At 44.3% G+C, this 18156-nt stretch overlaps 1 protein-coding gene and 1 non-coding gene across 6 annotated transcripts in view; one reads left to right on the top strand and one right to left on the bottom strand.

Annotated features, from left to right (window-relative positions):
• The window catches only part of SH2D4B (SH2 domain containing 4B), an 89594-nt gene that overhangs the window by 30211 nt on the left and 41227 nt on the right, over positions 1–18156 (top strand). For all 5 annotated transcript variants that reach the window (XM_029244572.1, XM_029244568.1, XM_029244569.1 and 2 more), the window contains 3 exons: positions 418–577; positions 1658–1805; positions 14925–15072. In XM_029244572.1, the coding sequence (XP_029100405.1) occupies positions 418–577; positions 1658–1805; positions 14925–15072 (456 nt within the window). The remainder of the gene's footprint in view (positions 1–417; positions 578–1657; positions 1806–14924; positions 15073–18156) is intronic.
• TRNAE-CUC lies at positions 3743–3815 on the bottom strand. The gene has a single exon. It is a non-coding gene; the product is annotated as a tRNA-Glu (tRNA).

An 18156-nucleotide genomic window follows, 5' to 3' on the forward strand; every position in this document is an offset into this window, starting at 1 on the left:
AGAGAGAGAGAGAGAGAGAGAGAGAGAGAGAGAGAGAGAGAGAGAGAAGACTCTCGGGCTCCTAACTGCCTTGGCTTGGGAGTGACACAAGTCTTCCTTCAGCGAGTGCTGTCACCTGATGTCTTTTGTGCTGAAGATTTCAGGGTCTCTGGGCTTCGGACACCAGTTCCAGCCTTGAACACCTGCTCCAGCAGACTGACTTGGCTGACATATTGCTCCCTAGAGGGAGTGGGAGAGGGAGATGGCCATGGACCTGCACTCAGGTCAATGTCTCTCTGGCATCCTCTTTGCAGATGACCACGCTTTGTAGGGTGGCGTGATGGTTGTGCACCCCTGGCCAGCCCAGGTCATTCCTGACTCAGTACAACTCAGACCTGTTTCTCCTTCCTTCCTTGTTCTTCCTGTGTTGTGAGGCAGCGAGTGACAAGCACATCCAGTGGCTCCTGGGGGCAGATGGCGAAGTCTGGGTCTGGGTCATGGGAGAAGGCCCTGGAGACAAGCCCTATGAAGAGATCTCTGAGGAGCTGATTGCAGAGAGGGCGCGGCTGCAGGCACAGAGGGAGGCAGAGGAGCTCTGGTGAGAGGTGCCGGTGGGTACTGGGGCGGGTCCTGAACACGGAGGCTTGGGGTGGGTTCACATTAAGGACAATAGGGTGGGAGGGAGGGGGCTCCAGGCAGCTGGCTGGCTGTTTGGAGCTGTGCTAAGATTAGGGGACCAAAGCACTAGTCTTACATCAGGTAGACCTTGTGGGTTCAAATCCTGGCTCCACTAACTCGTGGTGAGCTGATCCAGGGCCTCAGTTTTCACATCTGTGGTTTGGGCATCACAACACCTTTTCTATATGGATGTAGTTGGATTTACTGAGATAATGCGTATGATATCCTTTTGCCTCTTTCCTCACTGAGTTGTCCCAAGGACAGCAGAGCAATTTGAATTCACTTTTAAAATCTGTTTGTTCCTCGTCATGTTACCTCCATTTCTCACACAAGATGGACAGTTGAGCCCCTACTGATACTGGGGGGTCAGACTTCTTTCATAAACCACATTTGACATATTTTTTGCCAGACTTGGAAATTTGTATGAAGTCGACTCCAACATTTTTCCCCCAGTTTTTAATGCCAGTGTTTTAATCATAAAATTGTAACGTGTAAACAACATTGAAAACTGTAAAGAATCAATTAAATAACAACTCAATACCCACCACTTAAGATAACCATGGTGAGCATTTGGGCAATACATGCTTTGTAAGCTGCTTTATTCACACCTTCATAAATTGATTAATATAGATCCACAGTGTTATTTAAGATTACTGTATAGCATCCCATTACGTGAGAAACCCAATTTATTGGTCTTGTTGAGGGACATTTGGGTTGTTTGCCACTTTTTATGTTATAAAAACCCTCTGATGAGCTTTTCCCTACACCTTTGTAAACTTGAGTGAGAAATGGGGTTTCTGAGGTTTTATCTTCTGGCTTCCAGAGCAATTCTGGTGATTTATACTCCCCACCTTTGCTAACACTGAGTTTTGTGAACCTCAGATATTTGCCGTTCTGATAGACCAAGAATGATTGCGCATGGTTTTTATTTGAAGCTCTGTTGGCATGTGGTCCTTCAGTTTCCCATACCTCCTGATACCTGCTGGTGTTCTCTTGGAAGGAGACAGAAGGAGGCAGAGATCACCAAGAAGTTCCGGGATGCTCTGGCCAATGAGAAAGCCCGGATCCTGGTGGAGAAGTGGAAAGTGGAGACGGAGGACCGCAAGGCTGCCAAAATCCTGGAGGAGCGCATCCATGAGGAATTCAAGGTGGGCCAGTGCCTGGGCATCTGTGTGAGGGCAGCTGTTCTAGCCCCCAGGCCCCTGGGGTTGATCTCTGGTTTGGACCAGTCCTTGGCTAATGAGTGCTTTATGAGAACAAAAATCTGGCATGTCTGAGCAGGAAGGAACTTGACACACCATTTGGGCCAATCCACTTCCCCTTGAACAGATCAGGAAATCAGGGTCAGACAGGGGAAGAGACTTGCCAAGGCTGTGTGTACTGGTGGTTGGGGACAGAGCCAGGATCAGAACTCATCCCTCTGCATCCAAGGGTCCTGAAACAAGGCCTGAAAAGAGCTGAGTTTGTGGTCAGACCAGCCTGGGATCCAGTTCCAACTCTATTGCTTACTGCTGTGTGACCTTAGGAAGCTTGCTGAACTTCTCTGAGTCTTCACTTTCTTGTCTGTAATATTAGGGTAGTAACAACACCCTACCTGAGACTTTTGGAGGATTCGAGGAGATGAAAAATGTATATTTTTTGCCCACGATAGGAGGTTGTTTGTAACCTTGCATACCTACTCATTCTGAGAGAGTTTGGAGCTGTTAAAGGAGCTTTACTGTCCTCTGGCAAGAAGCTTAGGTTTCCTGAAAAAGAAAAAAATTTTTTCCTGGTTCCTCTTTTGAGATTTTTTTTTTTCCTACAGGAATAATACATTTTGGGGGGATAGAAAGCTCAGAAAATACTATAAACAAAAAGAAAAAAATGATAATCATGCTGAATCTCAACAATTGTATTATTTTGTGAATTGTATATTAATGGCATTTGCTCATTTTTGAATTTTTAAAAAACTTTTCCCCCCATAATGATTAGGTAATGGGGACATTGACCCCTTAATATCATTTCTATTGCAAATATTTTTTCTCACTGTTGTTGTCGCTATTTTCTTAATTTTGGTTACGGTGGTTTGGGATGTACAGAGGGTTAAAATTTTTATTAGCCAACTATATCAATCATTTTCTTTATTATTTGTTTTATGCATAGAAAGATCTGTGCCATCACAAGCTTATAAAAATACTAATCTACATTGTTTTATATATCTTTCGTTATTTCATTTCTTTGCACTTAATTTTTCTTCACTCTGGAGTGTGGTATGATGTATGGCTCTCACTTTATTTTCTTCCAAATGGCTAGCCCGTTATCCTAACATCATTTACTATGTAAACCATCCTCTCTCCTCTCACTGGATTTGCTGCCTCGATTCTTACTTCTTACTTACTTTCGGATCTTTTCATGGATTTTTCTTCTTTGACTGATTATTCCTGAGCCAGATTTAATTGTTTAATTATATGCAGCTTTAACATAAATTTCACCATCTATTAAAGTCAGAGTCTATCATTACTCTTCATTTCTAAAATGTCCTTGGCTAATCTCATCCATTTTTTCCTGTTAGAGATACTTTTGAAATATTTTCTCACTATCCCCCTCCCCCCAACATCAAAAAAGCAACGTGGTGTTTTTTATTGGAATTGCATCAATGCTATTGCTGTATTTGTGGAGGATGAACATTTTTATAATATGAACAAGTAAATCTTCTTGTTCAGGAATGTGGTATGTTCTTCCTTTTATTCAAAGCTTCTTTTTTGTCTTTGATATAGGTTTTTTTTTAAACACCTGTAAATGCACTGGCCACCCAATCCCAAACATTCTCAATGACATACGTACCTGTGGGCTTCTAATTTTTGGACTTTGGTAAAATTTATTGTTTTATTTAGGTGCCCTACATTTCTTTTCTAATTAAACTTTAGGTTTAATATTTTTTATTGCTATTGTGCTCATTATTTTTAAACTTATTGCAATTGCTATTTATATATTTATATTGTTACTGATCTTCTTAGTTAACTTTCCTATGAGTTGCATTTTTTTCTAGGAGATTCTTTTGAGTGTTTTTTTTTTTGGCTGTACCATACGGCTTGTGGGATTTTAGTTCCCTGACCAGGGATTGAACCCGGGCCCTCAGCAGTGAGAGCACGGAGTCCTAACCACTGGACCATCAGGGAATTCCCATCTTTTGAGTTTTTAAGTGAAGCAATATTTACTCTAAAACACTTTATTAAAAAAAAAATTCAAACTTGAAGAAAAGTGGAAAGAAAAATAAAATGAATACTCATATATTATCCACTTAAATTTACCAATTATTAATATTTTGCCACATTTTCACTCTCTTTCCTTCTCTCTCCATGCACGCAGGCACACACACACACATACAGATACATGTATGCACTTTTTGGTTGCGGTCATTTTGCTGAACAATTTGAGAGAAAGTGGCAGACATAGTAACTCTAACCCAACGGTTAGCAAACTATTTTCTGTAAAGGACCAGATAATCAATATTTTGGGCTTTTTGGGTCTGCCTCTGTCACAACTACTCACCCAGACCATCGTAGCACAAAAGCAGCCACAGACAATATATAAACAAAAGGGTGTGGCTGTGGTCCAGTGAGACTTTTAATAATGCATGTCAGCCAGGTTTGGCCTGGGAGCCTCAGTTTGCTGCCTCCTGATCAAACCCTTCAGCAAGGATCTTCCATGAAAAAGGACATGTCCTGTCATAGCCTAAATAATCATTAGCGCACTGATTGAAATTAACAGTATGATTCCATAATAGTAACTCAGATCTAATCCACAGTGGAGAGGTATTTAGGTTGTATTGTTGGATTTTGCATATGACTATTTAAATCTGCTGGGGAAGAAAAACAATACTTTTTATATGTCTCCAACAGTGAAAGTCACCTGTTCCAATCTCTGGACTCCCTCTTCCCTAGAGGTGAGCTGAGTCCCACATGCTGGGAGGGTAGCTCAGTGGAGCTGGGGTCTTGGGGCTCAGTTCCCAGCAGAGATTTTCTGGTTTATGTTCTTCTTGAGGACCTCAGTGATCGACGGATATAGATTGTGGGCTGGCTCTGTGTCGGGGTTCATGGAAGGATCATAAAGCTCTGTGGCCAGGCATCAGGTTCACTGAGGGACCCAAATGCAGGCTTTGGTGTTATTTCCAAAGAAGGTTGTTGTTATTATGTGTTTGTTTGGGTTTTAAAAATTAATTTTCTAAGTGTGGATGTGTTTAATATACATAATAACCCTGATGGATATGTCTGCATTTTGAGGAGCCTCAGAAATGCAGGTAACATCTTTGAGGCCCTGGAGGGGCTCATTAAGGAATATCAGATCAGACTCTGGCATTGGACAGTCCATGTTTATGAGCTGGGATATTTTCTGTCAGAGCTGTCTGTAAATGAACTACCCGTGTATTGTGACGAGCTCTTCATCACAGGAAATGGTTATGTGTAGGCTGAAAGTATCTGAAAAGGTTTCTGTGGTGGATTAAATATGCCTCTCGGTAAGTTTTTGGCCTCACCTCCCTTTGAGAAGTGGGGTCTGCTTCCCATGCTCTGAGTCTCCGCCGGCCTTGTGGCGAGCTTTGGTCTGTAGGATGCAGTGGAAGTGACTCTGTGTAACTTCTGAGGACGGGCTGTAAGAGATTTGTAGCTTCTACCTTTGCCCCTCTGGCAATGCTCACTTTTGGAAGCTGCCTTATGAGAAGCCCTCCTTGCCCTAGACTGCCAAGTTGCAAGGACACCCAGGCTAGAGCCAAACAGAGACTACGTGGAGGAACACCGAGGCACCAGGCACATGAGTGAAGCCTTCGTGGTTCTTCCAGTCAATGACCTCAACCAAGTGATTGACCTTGGCTGACACAATGTAGGGCTGAAGGGCCACCCAGCCAAGCCCCGCCCGAATTAATAGTCCACAGAATCACAAGCACATATAATGGTTGTGTTTTAAGCTACTAAATTTGCTGATAGCTTGTTGTTACTTAGCAATAGATACCTGCAACAGCTTTGCCAAAGGGATTTATGCATCGGGCTAGAAGTTGGTTTAGATAATTTTTATGTGTCTTTCAACACCAAGATTCTAACATAATGTGAGTCTTGCATGCAGCAATGCAGCAATAACATTCATCTAATTTAATACTTTTTTTCCCCCTGAGAACCTAAGTGCAGGTTGTTTGGGGGAAGGTGGTGGTGGTAGTAATAAACTCCCTGCTCTCAAAAAGCTTACAGGGTGCCAGGGGAGAGACAACTCTATGAGCAGCCCTCAGCCCTAACCACGCCCAGGGGACCATAGAGGGCGAAGGTCTCTCCAGGAGTCTTGCAGGAGCAAAGACAGGAAATGGAAAGGAGATCTGTGGAACGATGAATGGTCCGCTGGGGGCAGAGAAAAAAGCACACAATGGGTGGAGCCAGATGTAAACGTGGAAAGGTAGGCTGTGAGGTCCTTGGATGCTACGCTAAGGAGGTGGACTGTTTTCTGTGGGCAGAGCAGACCTGTGAGGATACAGAGGGCCATGGTTGGATCCAGTTTTATGAGGATAACTGGTGGGGATGGTATGATTCAAGTGATGAAAGTTTGCAGGGAGAGAGAGGCCAATTAGGAGATCTTTGCAGTGGTCAAAGTGGGAAATAAGGGTCTGGACAGAGTCTGTGACTATGGAGAGATAGAAGGGGATGGGCAGAGAGAAACGGTGGTTGTGAAATCAACAAGGCTTGGCATCAATTAGATGTCGGGATGAGGGAAAGCAGAGAGCAAAGTGTCTGAGCCCCAGGCTGAGGGATGGGTAGAGGGCACCACCCTCTAACCGTGGGGACCTGGGAAGGAGGTGCAGACTTGGAGGAGAGAGAATGTGCTTGGAATGGCTGTGCTGAGGGTTTTTTTTTGTTGTTGTTTGTTTGTTTTATTTTATTTTTTTACCACCCAGAAGGGGGAGAGGGGTGGGGGCTAGAGGAGAGGAGAGAACCTGGATGAGAAGCCTGGTGGTGGAGGGAGGTTGGCTGGGCTCACTTTGGGCAGCCTGTGCTGAGGATGTAGACGTGTTCTGTGAATTCTCCTGGTCATAGGAAATTCCTTTTAGAAAATGGGGGGAAGACAATCTCAGAACCTTGTGTAGGGTTAAAGAGGGAACTTCAAAACAGGAGATACAGACAGCTAAAAACATGTTATAAAAACCATTCTGTTGTGGCTGGCACCATTTGAAGGAGATTTACATAGAAGTTTTTTTTTTTTTTAGAAAAAATATCATGAGGCCAGATAAAATTTGCATTTCTTCCCCCTGCTTTCTTAACCCATAAGACTGATTTTGAATGCTTCTCCCTCTGCTTCTGACCACAGAACATGGGTTAAGGATCCCGCTCTCTCCCTCTCCCTCAGGGCCTGTGACCTCCTTTCTCCACCTCCAAGTCTCCTGCCCCCTCCCACCTCCTCCCAGTTTCCCTGATGAGGAAGACACCGTACAGCTAAGTTGTCCTTTCATTTTTCTCTGTTTTCTATTCAAGGCCACTCTCTTTTTGTTTTTTCTCCTTTAAGGCTGGAGTTCATTTTGGCCACCTCGTGACATCCTCCACAACTAGAGAAACTATCGCTGCCTTATTCCCAATCAGGTTATAACCAGTGGGAAAACCTTCCAATTTCCATTTTCTCTCGAAAATTGTAGGCTTTATCTGAGTTTCTCTTGGACAAGGCTGGCATCAACCAGACAGCGTGGTGTCGTTTACCCTTTCCCCATCACGGATCATCACAAACCCTCTCTTCATCAATTCGTTAATTCACTCACTCTTTCGGTCAGTGTTATGGAGCACCCAGTATCTGCTAGGCCCTGTGCTGGGAACTGGCGATGGAGGAGTAAACGACACAGGCCTGGCCCTGTCCTTTGGGAGTACATCATCCCACAAGGCACAATGGTATCATTGGGGCCAGGCTAAAAACGAAAACGACTCTACCTTCCAGAAAAAGCATCTCTCCGTGACATTTTCCATTGGGGTGAGACGGGCCAGGCCTCTGTGGGCTCCTGCGGTGTGCTGTTACTGATGGGTTATCAGGAGAAGGGGGATTGAATAAGCTGGACAGCTCAGAGGGCTTTGGGCTTGCCAGAAAAAAGCAATCGACTCCTAAGGTGGAAGGCGGGTGTTTTTGCCTATCTGCCTTTTGGCTGCATTGGCCTTTGGCTGCCAAGCCTAAGAAAGATGGCCTTTTCTTCAGTCATCACAGATGCGCCAAATGACTCTGAAAGCAGCAACAGTGAAAGTTTTCAGGCAGTTTTAGCTGTGAAGGTTGAGCATTTTAGCAAAACCAGGGCGAGAATATGTAGTACTCTTTATTTGTAATTGAAAGCGTTTTCTTTTGTCGACGCATCCGCGTGAAGAGCTTGCCTTTGTCACGGTAACTTACCAGTTGCTTTCCTTTGAGATGGAGGTTGATGCAGGTTTCTGGCTCTTAGGTGTTGTCTCAATCTCAGGAGGAAAGGATTGAGTGAACAGTGGCACTGCCATCCGTCTATCTATCTGTCTATTTATTTATTTATTGGGAGTAATTTTTTCCCATCTTTATTGAGGTATAATTGACAAATCAAAATTGTATGTGTTTAGAGTGTACAATGTGATGTTTTGATGTACAGGTACCTTGTGAAATGATTACCCAGTCAAGTTAATTAACATATCCCTCACTTCACCTAGTTACTTTTTGTGTGTGTGATGAGGACACTTAAGATTTATCCTGAGAAAACTTCAAATATACAATACAGTGTTAATTTATAGTCCTCATGCTGTACATTAGATGTCCAGAATTTATTCATGCTGCATAACCGAAACTTTGTGCCTTTTCATCAAACACAGCTTAAGTATCTATAGACAGAAGAATAGATAAAAGAAGTAGTATATATGTATATACGGTGGAATATTATTCAGTCTTAAAAAAGAAGGAAATCCTGCCAGTTGTGACAACACGGATGAACTTGGAGAACATTATGCTAAGTGAAATAAGCTAGACACAGAAAGCCAGATGTTGCATGAGCTCGCTTAAATGTGGAGTCTAACAAAGTCGAACTTGTAGAAGCAGAGAGTAGAATGGAGGTTGCCGGGTTGGGGTCGGGGGAGTGGGCACTGCCATTGATCTTGCTGCTTCATGTCACCACAGCTGGTTGGAGTAGGAACACTGCATTTAATTTGAGGTGGTTGGTCAAATGCTATTTATCTACGGTACGCCAGTCATGACCCTTCAGTGTCCTAAATTGTGTCCGCTTAAATACATATGTTGAAGTCCCAACCTCCAGTATTTTAGAATGTAACTATATTTGGAGCTAAGGTCTTTAAAGAGGAAATTAAGTTAAAATGAGGTCTTTAGGGTGGGCCCTAATTCCCTATGATTGATATCCTTAAAAGAAGAGGAAATTTGGACACAGACATGTATGAACACAGAGGAAAGACCATGTGAAGACACAGGGAGGAGATGGCCATCTATAAGTACTTTGTTATACACCCCTTATCTTTACAAGGGAGTAGGACTAGGGGGTTGAAGCCCCTCTGGCTCTGACGTGCCTTGACTGCCTGGATTTTCCCTGAAATCCACGCCTGTCTGGAAGACTCCTGGGGGCAGATGGTGGATCTATAGTCCCCGGGTGGAAGCTGTCTTGGTTGGTGCCCTGTGTATTGCGTGATGTGGTGACCACAGTCAGGTTGGGGATTCCTGGGGGAGGAATAGAAACCTACTGTATAAACTGTGAAGTGCTGTGCCAGTGTGATGCTTCATTTTGGTGCTTCTGAGATGCTAGTGACTGATGAAGGTGAAATACAGCTTTGGGATAAGATTCAACTTCTGCTTTGGAGTCAGACAGACCTTGGTTCCACTTTTGCATCAGTCATTAACTCTCTCTAGTATTTCCCATCTTAAAACCAGCCAACCAACACACCGTCCTTCCCCATTTCTATCTTAACCCCACGTTCCCCTCCGGCTTCCACTTCCTGTCTCTGCTCCTTTTTTACAGGAAATGTCTTGAAAGGGTTGTCTGCGGTCACTCCCCTGCCTCCGCCACGCTGCCTGGTTGGCTGCCCATCGCACCACTAGGGCTGCTGTTGACAAGATCTCCCATCACGTCCTGAGACCACGTCCTGCTGTCCCTTGTTGCTTCTCTATCCTTATCTTTCGTGATGTCTCAGCAGCCTGAGCTCAGCTTACAACTCCCCTTTTACTTGAAATGCTTTCCTCTCTTGGCTTCCCCCACGGAAGTCGCCCCTTCTGGGTTTTTATCTTACCCCTTGGTCTGCCTTCTCAGTCTCCTTTTCTGGCTCCAGCTCTTTCTCCCAACTTTAAAATGGCTCAGCGCCCCCAAGACACCCTGGCTTTTTTCTCTTGATCTACCTTCTTTCTTGCATTGATAACATCAAGTCCATGGCTGAGAAACATCACCCCCGAGCAGAGGACCTCTCAGTCAACATGTGCAGCCTGCACTCACCCTCAAGTCCTGGGATCACGCGTCCCACTGCCCACGGCAGGCCTCTTGGATGTCAGATGGCGTCTCAAACTCATTAAAGATAGAATTTTGTTTGTTTTCCTTCCAGCCACAGTGGATAATTCTCTACTCAAACATGCCAAACCTGTTTCCAGTGCTGGGGCCACTGCACCTGTGGTTCCCTCGCTCTGGAAATTTCTTCTCCCTGAGACTCACTCATCAGCCTTCTTATTATTTAGGTCTCAGATCAGTCCCTTTTGAGAGGACTTCTGGTCACGCAGCCTACAGTAGCCTCCCAGACTCTATCACTTACCCTGTTTTAATTCTCTGCACGCTTTATTATTTCTGATATATTTTTTATTTTACTTGATGGGTGTTTTTCTGTCATTGGAAGGCAAGCTCTGAGAGAGTGGTGCTGTGTCTGCCTTGTTCATGGCTACATCCCCAGTGCCTGGAGCAGGCCGAGCCTCCTGGATGCTCAGTAAGGATTTGGTGAATGACTAGATAAAGCCGCTCAACTTCTTTAGCCCTTAATTCCTGACTCCTAGAGAGTGGGTCAATAGGAAGTTGGAATTTTGTCTATGTTTTAGAATTTAAAAAAATCATTGAATTGGAGAAAAGTCCTCAATCTGTGCCATTTCAGAAGCAACAAAATCCTTGCCTTTTTTTTTTTAAATGAGGGACTCAAAACTCACAGTTACTCTCTTCTTTTTTTTTTTCTTTTGATCCATTAAAATATCAGTGGACTGAAAAAGTTATGAGCCACAAAAACAGAGAAAATGAGAGAAGGGAAGAACAGATGAGAAAATGTCCACAGAAGTTTGGTTTCTGGAAGACAGAGGGAGAGCGGTGTGGGGGTCAGCGGGGCTCCTGCAGGAAGAGGGCTGGTGGCACTGAACCGACTCAGTCCAGAGTCCCCACAGGCTCGGGACTTGGGGGCAGCAGATACATGAAGGATGGCGCTGAGAATGTGGGATTGATGGCAAGTTTCTATGTGGAGTGGCTGGACCCTCAGGTCCCTGCTTTCACCTGTTTCTTCCAGGCTACTTCATCCCTTCCTCTAACCAGGAGGAGATGGGGAGTTGCAAGGGCAAGGTTGGGGCTCAGCATATCAGGCTGAGTGGAGAGAGCAGATGGGGGCCAAGTGGGAAACAGGGGGAGCAAGCAAAGGTCTGAACTCTGAACAGTGGGACCTGCAGCCAGGGTTGCCTGTCGGGTGTACAGGGCTGGCAACTTTTTTTTTTTTTTGGTGGTGGTGGTTTTGTCTATAGCAAATCAAGAACTTGAACTACATAAAATCAGCCTATTAGCTCTATTCTGGTGGCCCAATCTCATGTGATCCTATGATAAAAATATTGTGTTGGCCAATAGGATTCATCTGCTTGCTGGGCCACCCTTCTGGAGCCAGGGCCTGGCCACTGGGCCCCAGGATGACTCCATAAATATGAATCCTGGAGCTCCTTGGGGCACTTGGTTAACCCCTTGCATGGAGGAGAGGGTCAGAGAGCACCTTGAAGGGGAGAAGCAGGCACTAGGACTCATGTGGGACCTGGTCTGGGCTTGGGGCATCTTACCTGGACCATACTGCTGCCCCTGCCAGTCCTGGGGGTACTATCTCTGGCCGGTCTTGGGGGAACTTGCAAGGGAAATTTGCAAAAAGACACCTCAAAGCATCGGTTTCCCATGAAGTGTGGGGCTTAGGTTAGGGGTCTTGCTTGCTTGAGTCTAAGGGCTGTTCTACCTGCAGCCTGCATCCCACCACAGACTCCTGGGATGCTGGTGGTCTCATACCACCCAGGTAGGACAGAGAAGACACTGAATAATCTCAGGGGAAGGACCTCCAGATACTTACATTTGAGGGTCCTCAGTGAAATGGCTGATCCTTCATCCAATCTTCCTAGAGTTAAGCCCATCTCTCAAGGAAACCCTGACTACACATTCTGAGTCTCTGTTTCAGATACATACTTTTTCTCTTTAATGTGAGCAGTCAGGGAACATCAGAGGAAAGCCTCCAACACGAATGACAGGCGCCAAATAAAACAAACTTAAAAGAAAACAAAAAAGCAAAGAAGAGAGGAAACAGATCTAAATCAGAATATGGGGGAGAAAAATCTCTAAAGTCCTCAGAGACGAGCTATTGCATTCATGACACAATTTCAGGGTGCAACGAAGCAAAAAGAAACAACCAAAGAATAAGAAAGAGGGCTTGGGAATTACAAATGTGCTAGCTGAAATAAAAAATTCAGTAGAAGGTTTTGGGGATAAAGTCAGTGAAATCAGCCAGGAAGTAGAACAAAAAGACAAGAGACGGAAAATAAAAGAGAAATGATAAGGCACTTATAGGGTCAAATCAGGCAGTCCAGCAGTTGACACATAGGGGTTCTAAAAAGAAAAAAGCAAAATGAGAGGAGAAGAAATTATCACAAAAATTCTAGGCAGAGATGTATTAGACTAGAAGAACCTGAAACTCCAATCAAAAGCATCCTGATTGCCTAACACAATCAATGAAAGAAAATCCACATCAAGGCACATCTATTAAAAAGGTTCAGGGACTTCCCTGGTGGTGCAGTGTTAAGAATCCGCCTGCCAATGCAGGGGACATGGGTTCGATCCCTGGTCCAGGAAGATCCCACATGCTGCGGAGCAACTAGGCCTATGCACCACAACTACTGAGCCTGCGCTCTAGAGCCCATGAGCCACAACTACTGAAGCCTGCATGCCCTAGAGCCCGTGCGCCAAAACTACTGAGCCCACGCGCTACAACTACTGAAGCCGCGTGCCTAGAGCCTGTGCTCTGCCACAAGAGAAGCCACTGTGACGAGAAGCCCGCGCACCGCAATGAAGAGTAGCCCTCACTTGCCACAACTAGAGAAAGCCCGCGCGCAGCAACGAAGACCCAACGCAGCCAAAAAAAAAAAGGTTCAGAATTCAGTGATAAAGAGAAAAATTAGTGCCTTATGCAGAAGAATGAGAATCCGAGTGCAGTACTGGATGCTGGAAGACAAGATAGTAAAGTCTTGCAACTTCTGCAGGAAAAATTTTTTTTTTTTTTTTTGCCTTACGCGGGCCTCTCACTGTTGTGGCCTCTCCCGTTGTGGAGCACAGGCTCCAGACGCGCAGGCTCAGCGGCCATGGCTCATGGGCCTAGCCGCTCTGCGGCATGTGGGATCTTCCCGGACCGGGGCACGAACCCGCGTCCCCTGCATTGGCAGGCGGACTCTCAACCACTGCGCCACCAGGGAAGCCCAGGAAAATTATTTTTAATCAGATTCTATGCTTAGCTAGAAGTTACATGTGAAGGTAGCATATAGATATTTTCAGACAAGACTCTATATAGACGTATAGATTATATATAGATCTATCTATAGATATATATAGATAAATACATACATATATATATAAATATATTTTCAGACAAGTGTCTCTCTGTGCATCCTTTTCTGAGAGGTATTGTGAGCTATGTTGCTGCAAAATGAGGACGTGGACAAGAAAGAAAACATGGAACAAAGAAACAGGGGCTTCAACTCACGGGAGGCTGAGAGGCGAGTCCTGAGAGGACAGACGGACAGGAGACCTAGATGGCAGCCAGCTGAGATGGGGAAGGAGAGGTGCATCTGGGGGGCGGGCGTCCCTTGGAAAAGATCACTGCTGTATTGCCTGTTATAAAAAAAGCACTTGGTTAAACACAGAGAAAGATTTACTGCAGATCTTAGAGAAGTTTGGCAAAAATTCAACACTCTACTTCAAGATAAAGCAACTAGTAACTCAGGAAAGAAAATTATTCGAAAGAAAAAAATCATCACACTGCCATGTTTTACTGAATTTCATATGCCATTAATTGTAAAATCTATGATTATTTTAAGAAGAAAGAAAAAAACTGTTGGCTATGAAAAAGGCAAGTAGTAAGTTGTACGACATACATATTTTAGAGATATTAGAAAGTTAAAAAATGTAATTCTTAAAATTGGTGGAAATAGCACCCTATTTGGCGTTACAGTGAACTATATTTAGTTCTGCACCCATCTTTGATTTAACCACAAATTGTGATGTAAATCTATTGTGAGGGTAAAGGAGAGGAAAAGTATGGGTATGAACCTGTGTGGGAAATATAAGTGCTAAATACTCATGTACCAAAAAAGAAAGGTAGTAGTTAATGTCTAGAATTGATAAATCAAGAATTAGCAGCATTATTCAGACACGGATGTAACCACATGAAGGAAAGCTAAAATAATCGAGGATGGTGACCTCTGGGCAGTAGATGAGGGCGGGGTAGGTTGGGGTGAAGTGGATTGGAGAATTGATGTTTTTTTTACAACAAGCCTTTTGGCATATGATGCATGATTGACATGTGTGTGCATGTTGCTTTGATTAAACAAAGGTAGAGGAAAATACACACACGGCCTTTTTGGAGCTTGAAAGCAGGACAATAATTGGAGATTTGGAGCCCCCAAACCTGCTCTCTCTCTGAAATACCTTCGCTGAAAATAAGATTAAGATATAATCATATCCTGCTTAACTGGCCTCCAGGAAGACCAGGGGCCCCTCCCCATGCCTCCCCTCCCCTCTTCCTCCAGAATGGAAGTGTGACCAAGGGTGGCCCAAAGTCCTCTTACTATTGCAGAAAGCTTTAGAGTCTACAAATCGTTCACATATTTCAGGCCACTTGATCCTTACCATGGCCTGATTGGGTGTAAGTATCACCGTTTCATGTGCGTAGAGACAAAGCCTGGAGGGGCACCACTGGCCCACCTCTTCCCGTGACAGCTCAGCCCTTCCCTGCCCGTGCCCTGTTACCGTCACCTAACGTCATCCTGTCCCCGTGGTATCTTAGAGGAAAGAGGAAGAGGAGAGGAAGCGAGGAGAAGAGCAGATTCGCCTCCAGGAAGAGCAGAGGGCAAAGGAACTCTACTGGACCCTGAAGCAGGCCCAGCTGCAGAGCCACCCCAGTGAGAAAGAGGAACGCGAGTGGGAAGAACAGCGTGAGTAGAGCTCTTCTCTTGGGGACTGGGGGGCCGGCCTGCCTTCTTCACCCACTCTCCTCCCACCTGTCTATTTGCTCAGTCATCATTCCAGTTCACTCAATCAGCCCAGAAGCCTTTGCCTGGGGTCAACCATGTGTGTGGTCCTGCTAAGGACCCAGGGGGTAAGGACTCCATCCTCAAGGAGCTTACTTGCCTGTTGGGGAGGTTTCTTATACTAAAGAATAAAACCCTACATTTACTGAGTTACCAATATTTTTCTGACTCTGTGCTAAGCCCTGGGGATCCAGAGATGAGGGATCACGGTCCTTATCTTGGGGGAACTCACTGGCCAGACAGGAGATAGACGCACAGGCTAAGGGCTTTGAGGGAAAATGCACACGTTCTGTTGGAGCACATGGTGGCTATCCTGGTGCTGTTCCAGTTGAGTTATGAAGTGAGGCTTGATGGCGGTGTAGGGATAACAGACAAAGAAGCTGGAGAGGGCCCTTGGGAAGGAGTACCCAGAATATGACAAAGAAATGTGGTGTGCTTAGGAATTTAGAGATGTATGGGGTGACTCTTAAACTTGGAGAGTGTCAGGGGTGGTAAGAAGTTAGGTGGGAAAGAGAGGGTGGAGCCAGGTTTGAAGGGTGGTATTTTAATATGTTCTTGAGATTTGCTTTAATCAGGTATGGTTAGACATTCAGACATGGAAATGACTGTCTTGCAGGAAGAAGTTTTTCCTCACAGATTCCTACACATGGAGAGCATGGCATGCCGGGCAGGGCCACATGGGGAAGCACGAGGGTGAGTCAGGAGACAGAGGGAGCAAGGGGAAAAAGTGGGCAAGAGCCTTCACTGTGGTTTCTTTGGAAAAGGTAAGGTAGGGCAGGGTAAACAGGCTTAGGATTGGCTAGTATGAATAATTTCAGCAGGCTCTGGGGTCCAGGGGCTGCCTCTAGTTCTCTGATACCTGGCCCTGGGGTGATTATGGCAGATGGAGAGATTGTGGAGTGTAAGAACTAGATAAAAGAGATGGTTGGAAGGTGGGCTTTGCATTGGTTAGTTTGCATTTGAAAGGCACACTTGCCGGTGAGTCCTTTACTAGAATTGGCTAGCTTTTGGAGGGGCAGTCTCTGAAGGATCGGCAAGGCCCCAGATGTCAAAACTTCGAAAACTACAGAAAATAAAAAGGCATGATTAATATGGGTGGACACTGGAAGCTTCTAAAGGTGAGTGACATGCTTCAGGCTGGGTTTGGGAGTGAGAGGAACTCGGGCCACAGCAGGGAGAGCAGAGATGTGAGGTGCCTTCTGCTGGCCAGCATTCTGGTCCTCAGCACTTCTTAGTCATCTGCCAGATTCACTAAACAGACTTAAAAAAAATTGAGATGTAATTCACGTACCATAAAATACATCCTTTAAAAGTGCTCAATCCAGTGGTTTCTAGTAGACTCACAAAGTTGTGCAACCATCACCCCTATCTAATTCTAGAATATTTTCATCACCAGAGAAAGAAACTCTGCCCACTGGCTGTTACTTCCCCCTGCCACCACACCCCTGGAAACCATTCATCTAATTTCTGTCCCTATGGATTTGCCTGTTATGGACGTTTCATATAAATAGAATCATACGTTATGTGACCTTTTGTGTCTGACTTCTTGCATTTGGCATGTTTTCAAGGTCCATCCACATTGTAGCATGGGTCAGTCATTCATTCTTTTTTATGACTGAATAAAATTCTAATGTGTGCATACACCATGTTTCTGTTGATCCATTTATCAGTTGATGGACATTTGGGTTGTTTCCACTTTTTGGCTATTATAGATGATGTTGCTCTGAGTATTTGTGTATGTTTTTGTGTGAACATATATTTTCATTTCTCTTGGATATACATCCAGGAGTGGAATTGCTGGGTCATAGGATAACTCTATGTTTAACATTTTGAGAAACTGTCATACTGTTTTCCGAAGTGACTGTACCATTTTACATTTCTGCAAGCAATGTGTGAGTGTTCCAAGTTCTTCATATCCTTGTCAGCACTTGTTTTTCGTGGTGTTTTGCTTTATAGCCATCCTAATGGGTATGAAGTGCTACCTCATCGTGATTTTGATTTGCAGCTACCTTACGACTGCCACAAAAATACTGAGGATCATAAGAAACTACTATGAACAATTATATTCCAACAAATTAGATAACCTAGAAGAAATGAATAACTTTCTAGAAACATACAACCTACCAAGACCAAATCATGAAGAAATAGAAAATCTGAACCGTCCAGTTACTAATAAGAATGTTGACTCATAAAGTTATATATGGATATTCAACCTCACAGGGGTCGGTGCCGCTGACCCCGCATTATTCATGGGTCAACTGTATTTCTTTTGACATTATAGAGGTAAGCTTTTTTGTAAAGTCTCTTTGCTTCTACTGAGAGTTTTGAGGAAAACTGGAAGGAAAAGTTAATGTCAGTCCCCAAATAGAAGATACCATGCCTGTTCAAAAGCAGGTTTTTCTATACAGCAGGAACCAGGAGATAACTGTGGGTGGCAGCCTTGGTGTAGAGGTGTCCTGTCTTCATGAATGAAATTACTTGCCAGGTTTAGGTGCTGCAAGGCATCGATCGGCTCCCTGTTTTGGTATGAGCTCATGGCAAACTGTAGCGTTTGGGAGGTCAGGGGCCTGCCAATCTCTCAAAGGATGACCGTGACGTCTACTATTGGAAAGGTCAAGCAACATTTTGATTTTTTGATCTTGAATGTCCAGTCTCATGGGTTGGAATTTGGCCGATTGAAATTAGGCATATACGGTCTTGGTTTTTGCATGGGAATTCTTGTAATGCTTATAAATGAAAATGAAATCATTCAACCATCTTAAGTCAAACAAAAAAAAAAATAATAAAAGAAACATACTGGCCTTGGAAAAAAACAAAAAAAGAATGTTGAATCAGTCATAAAAAATCTGCCAACAGAGAAAAGTCCAGGAGCAGATGGCTTCACTGATGAATTCTACTGAACATTTAAAAAAGAATTAATACAAGTCTTTCTCAAAATATTCCAAAAAATTGAAGAGGAGGGAACACTTCCAAACTCATTTTAGGAGG

The sequence above is a fragment of the Monodon monoceros genome, unplaced genomic scaffold (assembly GCF_005190385.1).
Source record: "Monodon monoceros isolate NGI ecotype Baffin Bay Population unplaced genomic scaffold, NGI_Narwhal_1 Super_Scaffold_4, whole genome shotgun sequence".
Taxonomy (NCBI): Eukaryota; Metazoa; Chordata; class Mammalia; order Artiodactyla; family Monodontidae; genus Monodon; species Monodon monoceros.